Here is a 15,859-nt window from a genome sequence, read left to right on the forward strand (position 1 = left end):
TGGACCAGGAACCAAGGAGCTACTTTAAATATGAGAATGTTTTTAAAATGTTTTTCTTCTGAAAAACACATTCATGCTTCATCAGAATGTATTTGAAGGTCTATTTTAAAAGAAGCTTGCCCTGCACAATGAGTGACTTCTTTGTTTTTTTTATTTTATAAGAAACACTCTTCTAAAAACTTTCTTCAGCCTTTTAAACTAATTGCATAGTTCTTTGGATCGAAGCCACCACGTTAGCTGCCTGACTATTCCCTCCAAACCACAACACAATCACATTTTTCAAATCAATCAATAATACAGTTTTTATCAAGATTATATAAAAATGCTGTCACATTTATATCATTGTATATGATATAAATCATATAATACTAATAACACTGTCATGTAAGAACTTTCCAGTACCAATTGCTAACTATTAAATATATTGTTACATTAACATACATTGCATTGGAGGGCTAAAACCCTCTTCTCTTCAAGCCAAGAAGGAAGAAACAACTCCACGCCATGTGTTTTAAACAGCAGTATTTTCTGTCGAAAGAACATGCATTAACATATTTTTCCCCAAGGAAGACTAAAACGGGTTCTTCTTTTCTTCATGATAATTTTGAATCAACCTAGTTAAATTTTGGTATGGCAGTCTGACTGCCATTATAAAAAATGAAAATTAGATGCGATAATTACTACAGTAGCGGCAGATACAAGTCTCTTCTTTTTGCACCTACAAACCTCTCCATTTAGCCTCTAAAACATTACGTCATAAATTCTGTTAGGTTTTTGGGCCCCCAAAAACCAAAGTTGATTTCTGTGCCTGATCAGCTTACTAGCAAGAGAGGAATTATGCTTGGCGTTAGCTTCAGAATGTCCAAGTCCCTGAATTGGAAACAAGAGGTAACTCTAACCATGATGTTGAAAAGAAACAGAAGAACAGACACATTACATGGAATAATGCCAAAATCCAAGTGTTTTGATTTACCATGGGCAAATCAGTCTGTAAAACTGCAATTGCTGAAAATCATCCCAGATTACAAGAGAATTAAGTTCAATGAAAACTACATCTAATTATATGCAAGTAGAATGAGACCGCCTAGCAAGATGGTGGCACCTAGTTGACCTTGGCTCATCTCAGAAACTTAAACTGGGATGGACCTTAGGAATCAGAACGTGGATGGGAACCCCCCAGGAAGTATCAGGCTCGTAGGCTAGATAGGAAAGTGAAAACAAATACCAGAATCACTTCCATATTGTTGCCAAAAAAACTACAGGGGTGTATCCATGAAATCACCAGGAGTTTTGCTCAATTCAATTCAAGGGAGACTGTGTCTGTTAAAATGTGACAATGAGCCTTTTCTCGAATCAAGTTTTGTCTTTTAACCAGTGCACAGGTAACAATTGTTCTCAGGAGTGAAAACAGTACATACACAGTAAGTACAACAGCAAAGAAACTATACAGCATCATCATAAACCCTCCACATTCTGGAAGGTATTTACAATGTCTTTCGTGTAGACAAAATGAAATCTTATAAAACAGTAGGTGTAAAAAAAGACTAAAATCAGACAGACTAAGACCAGACATAGGTCATAAAATTTACCTAGAATACAAGTCCATGCTTTATTGTTTGGAGGGCTTTTTCAAATACATCTTGTACAAATGCCACCTTAAATACTGATTCAACCAGCTAGCAAACCAAATACGTACAATGTAATCTCTCCTAGCCTGCCTGTGCGCTTGGTTACCCTAACATTTTTAACCTATCACATTCATTTGACATATGGACAAAACTAAATTTATTTCTGCCAAATCCTCAATTGGTATCAGTTTCTTTATTATTTTACAGAAACCATTATCAAACGGGAACAGGTTTGAACAACAAATATTCTGCAATCCAAAATATTGTGTAGTGAGATATTCAGATGAATCTGGCCTTTCTTTCTGAAAATGGCTCCTGCCATTTGCTAAAAGAAAAGAGGATCTATTCCCAAACCGGTTAACTTCAGGAAGAGACATGCAATTAGGCAAGATAACATAAAAAAACATGCCAGTTTGTACACATTGTTTAGATTGCAATATATCCTGGACTTCTTAAATGAAATGCGTATAACTTACTTACAGAAGCCACTACCTTTTTAGAAGTGCCAAATGGTTCTAAATCTATAACACCATAGAAATTGTATATTCCCACTAAAGGCTTGTGGACTGATGTTTTCTGAAAGCTGAAATGCTGGTGGATCAATTGCTTTTAAGGAAGGACCGATTGAATAATGTCTCTACTCCATGTACTGATACATCCGAAAGACTGTGTACAAAAAGGCAAAAAAACATGGGGGGGGGGAAGCAAAGAAATCCAATCCCCTGTAAAATCAAGAACAATGCTCAGCATCTATAGGAAGATAAGACATATTTTCAGTGGACTAACCACTACTGTGCTATTTCTTATACACAGACTGTGTGGCTCCATACTTCATGCACTGGGATCAGAAATATCCATGTTTGTTCCAAACAGAGCAACTAGTTGTTCTTCATAGTTTGCGATGTTTCTTTTCATAATTTCCATGCAAGGTCCCAAAAGCCTTTCAAATGCTTGTACATCCATAACTGAAATATTAAGAGAGAGAAATTACTTACACACACACACACACACACACACACACGGGTGAAGAAGTTGAGTATTTCTATGGACAAATTCTTCTATGAAATTGTTAAGGGAGGGCACATTTAATCATCAGAATTGAAAAAAGAAAAGGGAAATATAAAACCAGATCTGCATGTCCTTCTGTGCACCAGCTGAGACATGTCTCTCTTCCCCATCAAACCTCTTGTCTTCCCCCCCAAGCCAAGAGCAACCAAGAGTTCTTCTGGATCAGAAGAACAAGCTGAGAAATCCTCCACATATTTTTTAAAAAAAGGTGCAGTTATTTCTGCATCCAGCCATGTTTTCCAAAGCTTTCAGGAGCAAGAGTATCAAAGATGCTGATTAAAATTAAAATACAGATGTTTATCAGTTATAGGCTCCTTTCTCCAGTGTCCCAAAACTGGATGGAGATAAACTGTGCAGTATTTGAACAGGAAAAGAAATGTAAGGCCTTTGTTAAGGCATCACAAAAGGGTGAATTGCTTCAGGCAAGTCACAGCTAGTCCCAAAGATGGCCTTGCTTTTCAGCAACAAAGCATCCACCTACCCTCATTCTTACACCCATAGACAGCATTTGATGTTCCCCTGAATGAACCTAAGCCAGTGCTTCTCAACCTTGGCAACTTTAACACGTATTGACTTCAACTCCCAGAATTCCCTAGCCAGCCATGTTGAGAAACACTGATCTAAGCTAACTGCCACTCCTAATTCACATCTATTTCTTTATAGAGAAAAATGCTGTCTTCCTTTAGGGTAAATAAGAGTAAATTATGTGACAATGATTAAATAAAAGGCATATAAAATTTTAAAATAATTTAAAGCCTAGATCTAATGTCTAGGAAACATATCTTCCATGGAAGCTTGCAATGAATTGAACTAAAATCTTGTAATTATTTATAGACTGTGTCAATGTCAGGCGGGGGGAGAGGTGTGTGTATCAAAAAAGCCAAGATGGCCACCACACCCATGCAATTGAAATCCTGCCCTCTTTTATGCACACAGCACCTGTAAAAAAGGGTTTTCATCATGTACTTGCAGGGCTTTCATCATGTAGTTGCAGCCATCCTCTTGGCTTTCTTGATCCCACAGGTGATGCCCCTGACTACAGGGACAGTTACCAGTAGTCCTCACTTAATGACCACAATTGGGACCAGAATTTTGGTTGCTAAGCAAAGCGGTCATTAAGCAAATCTGACCTGATTTTACCACCTTTTTTGCAGCGGTCGTTAAGTGGATTGCCACAGTTGTTAAGCAAACCACAAGGCTGTTAAATGAATTATGCATTTTCCTACTGATTTTGCTTGCTGGAAGCTGTCTGGAAAGGTAAAAAATGGCAATCACATGACCGTGGGACGCTGCAACGGTTGTAAATGTGAACCAATCGCCAAGCACCTGAACTGTGATTGTGGGGGATGCTGCAACAGCCGTAAAGGCGAGGGACTGGTCATAAGTTGGTTTTTTCCAGCACCAATGTAAGTCTGAACTGTTGTTAAACGAATGGTTGTTAAGTGAGGACTACCCCTATATACCCCTACCCCTGTATATCCCTATAACTAAAATCACTCCTCATTCATTGCTACGGAAACAGTAATTACTGCTGGGTTAATCAAAATGCCAATAAAGCAATTCTTCTATCATCTGATACCTCAACAATGGTATCTAATGTACTATACTGAACTCTACAAAAGAAATTACATTTAGATCTACAATGGAAAAGGTACACTGAAAAGATATCCCTGCCAAATGAAAATGCCTTATTCTGTTTATTATGAAACAAAGAAAGTTCCAAAATGCAATCGCTTTGCATTACCTAAGCACTTGACTGTGCCAAGCGCAAAGGCTGAGGCAGCCCGAGGTTTGTTCGTTACAAGCGCCAGTTCACCAAAATACTGCCCTCTGGTGTAGCGGGCAATTTCCACTGCCTCGTTTCCATCTATCTCTTGTTTGCCCTGGGAAGAAAAAGAAAGCATCCAAATGTTTATCCGATAAAGCCAAGCTAAAATTCATTTTATTGTTTTATTTATAAATTATTTTATTATTAACTAATCCACTGTTTATTATTAATACATTATTTTATTCAGTGTAGATCTAGCTTAGTCAACTGAAAACCTTTCACTACTTCTCAGGGATGGTACCTTTCTTTTCATTGTAATTTTCACTTCTCCAGATTCGACAATAAAGAAACAGTCAGCCGTGTCTCCCTGCAAACAATAGAGAATAACAAAAACATAAAGGTAATTACTTATTCATTCCAGCACTGTTGTTGTTTTTTCTCTTTTTAAGTAAAAACTTTTATTTCCTAGGATCCTTGGCTAGCCCAGCTATGCTGGTTAAGGATTCTGGGATTTGGAGTCTCAATACTTTTAAAGGGTACTAGGTTAGGGAAAAATAAATGGCATTACTAGGTACTCATGAATGCACACGATTAACAACTTGTTTAGCACTGTTATTCAAGTTCTGTTTATATTACAGGTAGTCCTTGGATTACGACAGCAATCGGGACCGGAATTTCTGTTGCTAAGCGATGTAGTCGTAAAGCACAGGCAGCAGGCAGGTGCCACAGGTGGGTACTATGGAGTACAAGATCCCCATGCTGCTCGGGGGCTCCTCCAGAGAAAAAGCCGTGGGAGCGGGAGCGACTTGTGCAAGCTCTTCTTTTGGGAAGCCAGCAGGGAAGGTCATAAATGCAGATCATGCGACTGCGAGACACTGCAACCGTTCTAATTGTGAGCCAGTAGCCAAGCCCCCAGTTTGTGATCACACAACCACAGGGACGCTGCAACAGCCACAACTCTGAGGACCAGTCGTAAGTCTCCTTCATTTAATGCCACCGTAACTTTGAGTGGTTGTTAAATGAGTGCTTGTAACCTGAGGACTACCTCTAATCACCCAAAATTTCAATACAACCTTTTTCAACTACACATTTTCTCAATCTCATTTCTTTTGCTTCAGAAAGTCTTTACATAATAAGTAATCATGCTTTTAAATAACTACAGAGCCACAGAATAGTAAACATTATAGAATAACTAACTAAATAAAGCAGATGTCATACCTGAGCAATTATTTGTTCCCCATCTTTATATATTTTGGTACCTATCACATCCACCACTTTCAAACGTTCAGAGAGCTTAAACAGAAAATAAAACATATTATGCAAATACATCTGATATCATCTCACAATTGCACTGGCAATCCTCATTCTTTCTGTTACATGTTGCTATACTCTTAAGTTAATTTGTTTTGCAGCTGAGCCCCTGAGTGGATTCCCAAGTTTTGTTCTTTGTTTTTACATTAGTTTCAAATTTCATCCTTAATTCCACTTTGGAACCCATATCATAATAGATCTAGTCATAATATATTTAAGATTTCTCGGTGCCTGGGGGCTGTAGGGGTCTGGATGGGGAACAACAGGCTTCAACTGAACCCTGGTAAGACGGAGTGGCTGTGGATTGACGGCGCCTCGGCTTCTGGGAAATTGTCATCTTTAGTTCTGGATGGGGTTGCACTGCCCCAGACAGACCCAGTGCGTAATCTGGGGGTCCTCCTGGACTCACGACTCCTGCTCAAAGAACAGGTGGCAGTCGTGGCCAGGAGGGCCTTTGCGCAACTTCGGGTTGTGCGCCAGTTATGCCCGTTCCTGGAACGAGAAGCCCTCTGAACAGTCACTCACGCCCTGGTCATCTCCCATATAGACTACTGCAATGCGCTCTACATGGGGCTACCCTTGAAGAGTATCCAGAAGCTTCAGCTGGTCCAGAATGCAGCCGCGTGGGCCATTTTTGGTGCCCAAGATCGGCACATGTGACACCACTGCTGCGCGAGCTGCACTGGGTGCCAGTCTGCCTCTGGGTCCAATTCAAGGTGTTGGTTATCACCTTTAAAGCCCTACATGGCATGGGGCCAGGTTACCTGAGGGACCGTCTCATCCCCATTACATAGGCCTGCCCCACCCGATCATCCAGAGAGGGCATGTTACAGACCCCGTCTGTAAGAGAATTTCATCTGGCGGGGTCCAGGAAATGGGCCTTCTCTGCAGTGGCTCCCGCCCTTTGGAACATCTTGCCCCCAGAGGTGAGGCAGGCCCCTTCTGACCTTCCAGAAGGCCCTGAAGACTTGGTTCTGCCGTCTCGCCTGGGGCAGGAAAGTGGGTAACCATTCTTGGGGGTGGCTCGCACCCTAAAGTCCCTCCCACCAGCTTGGAATTTTATAGCCTCTTGATTTTATATTTATTTATTGCATTTTATAATAATTGTAATGCGTTTGATTTTTATGAGACTTTAACGTTTATGACCATAGTTTGATTTTATTGTAAACCGCCCAGAGTCCCCCTTTTGGGGGAGATGGGCGGTAATTAAATTTGAATAATTAATAAATAAATAAATAAGATACTATTTAGAAAAATATATATGACCCAGGATGGCAAAATTGGAGTAGTGCGCTGGCATTTTATATTTAAAAACTCAGGAGAAATTCAGCCACAGCCTGCGACCAAGTATGTAATTTAAAAGCAAAGATGGCATTTATCTTTTTGGCAGAAATTACTCTAAAAGAAATACTTGCATATTTTTGCAATTATCATCAGAATTTAACAGTTGAAAATAAAACCATACAAGTCACAACATAAGAAATAATGTGCACTAGATGGTAGTTTAGCATGTATTTAGAGATACACATCTATCTATTGCAACAGAATCAAGAAATATCTCTGAGCCTCTATAGTTAGAACTTCCAGAGATTCACGGGATAAAACTAGAAATAATCACTCTGGCTCAGTTAGCCCTAGATAATAAAAGCAGGTATGATTTACAACAGGCAAGTCCCTAAAAATGTTTGTCCTTCATAAACAACATAACTGAACTATATGAATGTCAGTTGTATTAGAAAACCTGTAAATGCACATATGGCATTACTGTCTGGCATGAAACAGCACATTCTGCCCAAAATGAATGAAATAATGCTAATCAATTGCACTTACTTCTAAAGATTTAAGGAAGGGCAATGACTCAATGAAATTTTCATACATTCTTCTCTTTTTTGCATTGTTTTTCACAATGATCCTTCGAAACGTTACTCTGTCCTGAAAAATGAAATTGCCCAAATAATATTTAGTGTGGGATAGTCATGACAATGCATGCAGTCTTTTCCTTGGCAGAGAATGGTGTACGCTCCGGCACTATTAATAAGGAATCTGATGCATATTTACTCAAGAGTACGGCTAAGTTCAGTGGACTGTTTTAACACTGTAAGTGTGCAGGATAGCAAGCGATTAATCAGTTGATGGGGACAGGGAAGGTGGGGCCCATGGGCCAAATGCAATCCCTTGACCTACTGAAGTTTCACTTGAGATGTTCTCTCAAACCTAAAATGATCAGAATTCAGGAAAGATGAAAGCAGAATAAATTAGGTGTTGAAGGTGAGCCACTCTTTAAGTGGCAGCAGACAGGAGCATCCGCAGGGGGGAAGAGGTGAAAACCTGCAAGATGGTGGGCACAGCATTGGGATCAAAGCCCTGCTCTTTTGGTAGTGTATGTACACATCTACAGAAGGGGCAGAGCTTTGGTCTTGGAGCCACAGCCGCCATCTTGCAGATTTTGACTCTACCCCCTGATACATCTGGCAGTGGAGTCAGCTTCCTGTTAGGAAAGGTGATGCTTCCCAGAGCCTTGCTTGACCCTCTTTTTGCAAAAATGGAGGGTGGTATGAGTGCACATGGTGATAACACCTGCACATGTGTGTGAGAGAGAAAGAGGGATATGATGTGCACGAATGGGATGTCAATGTGGGGAGGAATGTGGCGAACAGGTCTGCGGGGACACATACGTCAGGAGCTACAGCCCAATCACAGCGATGGCTCCATCCATGTTGGGCTGTGGCACTCCCACTGCTGCCATGCAGGTCCTCGGTAGGCTCATTTAGAATGAATGGGGTTGTTTGGCTGTAAAAGTTGAATGTGGAATAGTCATCTTAAAATGATTAACTAAATAGGTGCCATTAATTAACTGGGCAACGTATTAAAAAATATCCTTAATATAAATGTTTGTAAAACTTAATATGGAAAAACTTCTAAGAAAAGTCATTCCTGTGCCTTTCAAAGGCGGAATGCAAGTGTTTTGAAACATCAAGCCATGCTGCGACATTTGGATGTAATCTAAACTGAAGAAAATATGCCTGCTTGAGAACGCGTTTGCGTATTTTAGCTGACCGTTTGTTCAATCAACTCTAGGTAGGTATTGTTAGATTCAGATAGGGGCATCTGCAGGACAGTCAAAAAAGCCAAGCTGGCAGCCACAACTTGGGGTTGAAACTCCCCCCTTTTGTATGTGCGCTAATGGGGCAGGAGTTTTGATTGCACAGTTGTGCTGTCATTGTGACACACACGCACACACACACACACACACACATCTGTGGACTCCCCTGGATTCAAACTCTTTTGTAATTTCTCATACTGGTGAGGATGGCAAAATTCTCCAATAATTTTGGAGTGATACTTAATTGCAGGCCCTCCAAATGGATTCTAAAATCTTCCACTTGCTTCAAGCTGCTTATCAAGGTAATAACCTTACCAAACCCCAGACGGCGCCAGGAGAGGTAGCAATGATTGTAGCCGCTCTGGGCGTGTTGTACATTAAAGCCAGTTCACCAAAGCTCCCTCGGTTGTCATAGGTGCCAACACATCTTCCAACACTGTCACATTTTACAAAAATATTGTAAGTCCCTCTGAAAAGTACAAAATGAAACTCAGCTGTAAAGGGCAGCATTGAAAAAGGCAATATTGACATCATTTAAACATAATGTATTCCACACAACTATTTTGCCTTTTTCCCAACACAACTTCTGCGGTGGACACCACCTACAAGACATCATCAACAATACTGGTGTCAGCCCTTCAAGGTAGGCCAGATCAGGGCTTTTGGAACTTTACTGCAGTAGGATACAGTAACAGAATCTAGAAAGCCTGCCAAGGTTTCCCTCTGTCCTCTTTTACTCTATGCGGAATCAAGATGGGGTTATTTTGAGTCTCTTTCTTATGCTTCTTAATTCTTTCCCAGGGCTGTGATTTCACTGACTGACTCTTATCTGTTAATGGCTTTTGCATTCCTGCACTCTCTGCCTCCCTCTAGAACTGGTGATGGTTCAGTAACTTCGGGGGGGGGGGAATCAGGCCAGCTCCCTCTGCTCACTTTAGGCTGCTGGGGGCACACTTCCTGCTCTCCATTGTCCAGCCATCCATGGCCATGTTGGCTTGGATTGGCAGAAGACCAGACATCTGGCTTCACCAGAGGTATTTGTCCATCAGCAATTTCTGAAGTCCTTGTGAGAGTTTCCAAGGATCCCTTATAAATCCAGATTTACTACTCTTTGGAGAGAGTAAAACAGGTAGTCCTTATTTAGCGACCACAATTGGAACTGGCAACACGGTAGTTAAGAAAGTGGTCGCTAAGTGAAACCATGACAGTGCTTATGATCTTACTTCAGCTTTTCTTTAAAGCAAAGAAAGACCTGCAAAGGTTGTAAATGCAAGGATTGGTAATAAAGTCACTTTTTCATCACCATCATAACTGTGAACAGTCACCAAATGAGGACTACCTGTCTACCTCTTCTTTTAAAAAAGGAGTAAGATTTTCCTGGATGTGTGGATGGATGAGCTCCTGCTGAATTAGTACAGCAGGGAAGCTGACCACAAAAATTGGCAAGAACTGCAACATCTGGAGTGCTGGAAGAGGGAATCTCTGAATCACTCACTCTAATAAATTAGGTAGGGAAATCTTCTCTTCTCTAGTTAATCCTCTCCCCTCAACATCTTTGACTCCAAAGGGGAAAGGAGGATTCCACATGCATTTAAACCAATGTTTTTCAATCTTGGCAACTTTAAGATGTGTGGACTTCCTCCCAGAATTCCCCAGCCAGCATGTTGAAAAAGTTGCCAAGATTGAAAAATATTCATTTAAATGCAGAGGAAGACTACACATAAACCATATGCCTTCTTATATGATTTGTCAATAAGGAACTTTCTCACTCCTGTTTCTTCCCCCCCTTGCCATTTTTAAAGTAGTCTGAAGGTTTTTGCCACTGATATTTACCTGCAGCCTCCCAATATAATCCTTCCCACTTCACTTGCAGCTACTGCCCCCCTCCCATGCACCTGTCAGCTGATTTGGGGGTTCTCTTAAATTCAGGTTTAGTAGTCTTTAGAATAACGCTAATACTATCCCTCCAAAAACACACCTCTGCAGAACAGAACCAGAGGAAGTCTTAACAGATGGCCAAGCCCACTCCTCTAACCCTCTGTTAAAACCCACCTCCTTCCCAGCCCCAGCCCACGGTAAGGGGAGCACCTGATGGAGGGTTTTCCCACCAGCTGCTGACGTCTGGAGAGAGAGCAAACCAAGCCAGGGGAATCCCCCCACCACTTTCCTCAACACCTGCGGCGATGAATCTGAAAGCACAGCCCTACACAGTGAGGCAGAATAGGGCTCTGAGATGAGGGCAGTGCAATGAATCCGGCTAATTTTTCTTCTGCTTCAAAGTCAGGAGGAGAGCACATTAGTAACACTCCTCTAAGTCCTTTAGTAGCCTCATCAAGATTTATCAAAGTAGGGCAATCCAAGCGTAATCCCAAACGGACGCGTGAACACAGATTCCACCATATCACTTTTCTCATGTTACAGCTGAATCAAAAACAGCTGAGTGTGGCCTATTTGGTATTATTTTCATTCATACAAAATCATTCAGATGTGCTATGAAGTCACCCACTCAGCAGGGACCCTGAGCTTATCTTACCTCTTTGATATTTGATATTGAATATCTGTACATTAGTAGAGGAAGTCCAAAAGAAGCTTGGCAAAGTCCTATTCTTTTTTGCACATTGGTCTTATGTGCATAATAGTACACCTAAACCAGATTGTGCCTACAATATTTTTCACAGAGAATAGCTATTTTCCATTTAATTTTTGCTATGTGTAGCCATTTATAATACAAATAAAATGTGTTATGTTCTATGCAATGTAATATTGAGATTCCAGCATCTCCACACCAATACCCCTGTATATACTTACCGATCAATTACATAGAAGTTGTCACCATCATCTCCTTGATCAATGACATGCTCTCCTCCTTCAACTAGCTTTTCAAACATGGCATCCAGCACCTGAGACATCTGTTCCTGTTAATCAATCAATCTTCATTATTATAGTCACTGACCAGTGAATTAAATAATTGATTTTGTTGTTAATCAAGATCATAAAAGCAGAAGGACCACTTTTGAAGTGCTACTTCCAAAGACAGTTTCTTGGGACCGAAGCTCAAATTCTCACTTGGGCTGTTTTGTGGCCAGCCCCATTCCCTTTTGTAGACATGGCCCATAACTCTCTCTACTTCAAATTTATCCTCCCTTCTTATCAGCACTGTGTGGTAGAACAGAGTATTTGTAGCAGGTTAACTTTTAATGAAAATTTGAAACAGTCATACCAGAGCTGCTTAAAGCTAAGCCTCATTAGTACAGTGCATATATCATCATCATCATGCTAACAAAGGAAGAGAAGGGAAAAAGAAGAGGTTGCACATGTTACAAGGTTACAATACAAACTCTGCCCCTTATGTACCTGTCCATGACATTGCAATGCAGGTACAAAAGGGCAAATCTGGCATTGTGAGTCACAAAGCAATTTCGTCACTTTGGCATCATCCTAGTTAGGTAGGTATGGATGCCTATGAGAAAGTGGACCATGCAGCTTATCCCAGAATTTTTAAATATAGTTAAGCATTTGTCTGTGTGTCTGCACTAGAGCTTCATTTTTAGCCTACATTAAAAGTTACACTGATTACACTACATTGCATACATTTAAGAGTGGGTTTCTGGCCCTTAAACAGAAGTTCCTCATTTTATTTTTAGAATTTCTCAAACAAGTACTATTATATTATTTATAAATACTCTTCCACATGGCACTTGGATTATGCTCCATGAATAAGTTTACCTAGTTGTAATATATTAAACAGATCCTGGTACTTTCCAGATGTGTGGCCTTCCAATTATTACAATTTTCAACATAGGTACAGTATGTAGCAGCACTGCTCTGCAAGCTGCACTGGGTCCTTACAGACTTCCAGGTGCAGTTCAAGATACTGGCGATCCCTGCTAAAGCCCTTGGCACAGGGCTGGCTTATTTGCAGACACGCCTACCTTCAACCGTCTGCTTGTCCCGTCAGATCTGGCAGGCAAGCACGCTTCGGGTCCGTTCCTAGAAACGTCACTCAGCAGGACCCAGGAAGCCTGCCTTCTCCGTCCAGCACCTTTGTCCCAACCCTTCTGTCAGGCCCTTAGAAGATAGCTCTTCCCACAGACCCTGGACCAGAACATGAGACGAACCCATCCAGGTGGAAGTTTTTCAAAGGGACTACTTGGCCTCCCCTATTCTGTTCCCCTTTACTATGTTATTCTGTTATTCTGATCTTTGATTCCCAAGGTCTGCTGTGTTTTGTCTTAGTTCTTTTCTTTGCAAGCTTTTATACAACTGTAAGCTGCCCAGAGTCTCTTTGCAAGTTGGGCAGCCATATAAATCAAATCAGATCAATACATAAATTTATTCTGGGAGCTGAAGTCTCTGGACCGCACCCAGGTAGAGAAAGACTGATTTTGAAAAAAATCAACCAAGACTGATTTCACCAGATAATTTAAAACCCTTTCCTCTTTGACTTCAGGTTTCTTTTGAATTTGACATGAACCTAGGAATTTATAGCAACAACACAGAAATAAGTATTTAACAAAGCATAGCATATTAGAAAAAGTTATCTGCTAAACATGTGAAATACTTTCTGGACCATTGTTAGTATCTCATTTTTTTCTTCTCTCACGTCCCATCTGAAACATTTCTGAATGATATTTCGTAACTTAGCTTCTGTTCCTTGCCTATGTATAGCTTTTACGCTCAATGTACAGCAGCTGCCTGGTGCCCCCAGAATACGATGCAGAGCACCAGATTTTTTTGCTCCAGTAAGGAGCATAATGGCCTATTACACTTATTTTGCACCTGAACAAATATAAAAAAGCAGGATATTTTTCAGTTCCAGTTGCAGTCTTGACAACAAAAAGGTGTGTCTCCCAACCACAACGTAAAGCTTTCGTTCCAGGCACAGTGATCTTTCAGGTAGTGATACAGAGAGCTGGCAAACACTCTGTTCCCTGTTTCATTCTCCTGGCCTTTATATTTTGTAAATTGGTGCAACCTTTTAATGGTTTCTGTAGCTCTGCCAAAGGCTTCATCATCATTGCTGCTCCCACTAAACCAGTGTTTTTCAAACTTGGCAACTTTAAATTGTATGGACTTCAACTCCCAGAATTCTGGGAGTTGAAGTCCATGCATCTGAAATTTGCCAAGTTTGAAAAACAGTGCACTGAACCTTTTAGAACATTTCAGTACAGACAATGCTTTGTTTCCGTATTTTGACAGCACCCCAAAGCAAAATCACCCTGTCTATTCTGAAAGTTGCCTTTTCTTATTTTCTGATAAAGATCTTCTACAAAAGAACATTATTCACTGGCTTGTTTCAGATTAAAGGAGAAATGGAACAAAGGTAAATTGCATTTGAGATTTTGTAAGGGAGTACTTGAAAGAAATTCTGCTTTGTAGAATCTTATTTCAAAGTGCAGTGGAAAATAATCTTTAGTACAGAGATTTAACATCTAGGCACAGCTTTTCAGGCAAGAAACAGTGTAAGCAGTGAGCTATTTGAAAAGTGTTGCTAAATAGCGTGTCCAAATGTGCACAGGCAGCCCTTGAGTTACGATGGCAACTGAGACCAGGATTGCCATTGCTAAGGAAGGGGGGACTTACCAGTGTGCAGGAAGTGGGGGACTTACCATAGTGACTTGTGACCTTCCCTGCCAGCTTCCCCATTGGCTTTGAATATGGGAAGCTGGCAGGGAAGATCGCAAATGGCAATCATGTGACAGCTGCTGCAACCGTCGTAAGTACAAGTTGGCTGTCAAGCACCCGAACCACGATCACATGACCATGAGGGTCCTGCAATGGCTGGAACTTCGAGGACCAGTCATAACCCCATTCATTCAGCGCTGTTGCAACTTCAAACAGTCGTTGAATGAGTGGTCAGTAAGCAAGGACTACCTGTATTTGGATGCCCTTCCAAAGTTTGGTGATCAGGACTGATTACTAAAAGACCAAAGATAACACTATCATCTACCACAAGTCACTTCACAGATGTTATCTGTGGCAAATGTCCATAGCAAGCATGCATCAGATGTTAAGAGATAATTAGAAACTACAGTCAACTTCAGCATTTCCTGAGCAAACTTAGCAAAATTCAGTATTCCATCTGGAAGGGATGTAGAAAGACAGGGCATGGTGACTGGAATCCACCCACCTTAGGCCAATAACAGGAGATTTGAGTTCAGGGAAAGATAGTTTGAGCCCCTCACCTGCTGCTGAAAAAATGAGTATTGATGACTCATCTCCCTAGAATGGAACGGATATTTTTTCTGGTTGAGCTCCTAGTTACTCCCACTCCCCAAACGTCTTTGAAAGCTGCTATTGTCAGAAGCTATTATAGAGATACACAGTATGAAGAGCTAACTTTTAGGGTAAACCAAATAGTGAATGAGTAGCAAGGTCAGCCTAACACATGCAGTAAAGATGGTTAGGAACCTAACCTTTATTTGGTATTCATTAATGTTCTCTGTGTAGCTGTGTAATTCCCATATTGGAAAACTGATCCCAGTGTTGTAACTCTATGATTACAAGCAAAGCCTGTGATGTATGCAACTGTGAACTCTGGATTGTACACCTTGCCTTCTTAAGATTAACTTATGAGAAACTTTAAATACTACAATGCCAGTAAGGGATGTTCAAAGCAGAGTAGTTTTGTCTCTAGGGAGTTCTGTTGTTCACCTACAACAGGTTCATCAAACGTGCCAGAGATGGTTCCTACGATGATGCCAGGAAGGTATGGAACAGAATAGGATCTGCTCCACGGTGTTCCAGATGCAGCCTACCTCTCACATATGCCCACTTCAGAGACGAAACTGTTTTGTACACAGCTGATGCCAGTCCCACCACTGCCCTTATACAGTATATGCTTTAACCTAAAGGTGGGACTCTGTTTCAAAAGCAATAATACTTTTTGCTTTTACTTTTTGCTAAAAAGAGTCATGTTTGAGATGGGTAGTGGAAAAATGTGCTAAACAAACAAACAAACAAACAATCAAACTGATAAGC

The 15,859-nt window shown here is 40.8% G+C and overlaps 1 protein-coding gene across 1 annotated transcript in view; it reads right to left on the minus strand.

Annotated features, from left to right (window-relative positions):
* Positions 1–1,579: 1,579 nt before the first annotated feature.
* The window catches only part of PRKAR2B (protein kinase cAMP-dependent type II regulatory subunit beta), a 62,647-nt gene continuing 48,367 nt past the window's right edge, over positions 1,580–15,859 (minus strand). Inside the window, exons 5-11 of the mRNA XM_063307998.1 lie at positions 11,687–11,793; positions 9,194–9,347; positions 7,606–7,707; positions 5,683–5,757; positions 4,766–4,831; positions 4,441–4,579; positions 1,580–2,593 (exon numbers count right to left, since the gene is read on the minus strand). Coding sequence (XP_063164068.1) covers positions 2,460–2,593; positions 4,441–4,579; positions 4,766–4,831; positions 5,683–5,757; positions 7,606–7,707; positions 9,194–9,347; positions 11,687–11,793 — 777 coding nt within the window. The 3' untranslated portion in view covers positions 1,580–2,459. The remainder of the gene's footprint in view (positions 2,594–4,440; positions 4,580–4,765; positions 4,832–5,682; positions 5,758–7,605; positions 7,708–9,193; positions 9,348–11,686; positions 11,794–15,859) is intronic.

The sequence above is a fragment of the Candoia aspera genome, chromosome 7 (genome assembly GCF_035149785.1).
Source record: "Candoia aspera isolate rCanAsp1 chromosome 7, rCanAsp1.hap2, whole genome shotgun sequence".
Lineage (NCBI taxonomy): Eukaryota > Metazoa > Chordata > Lepidosauria > Squamata > Boidae > Candoia > Candoia aspera.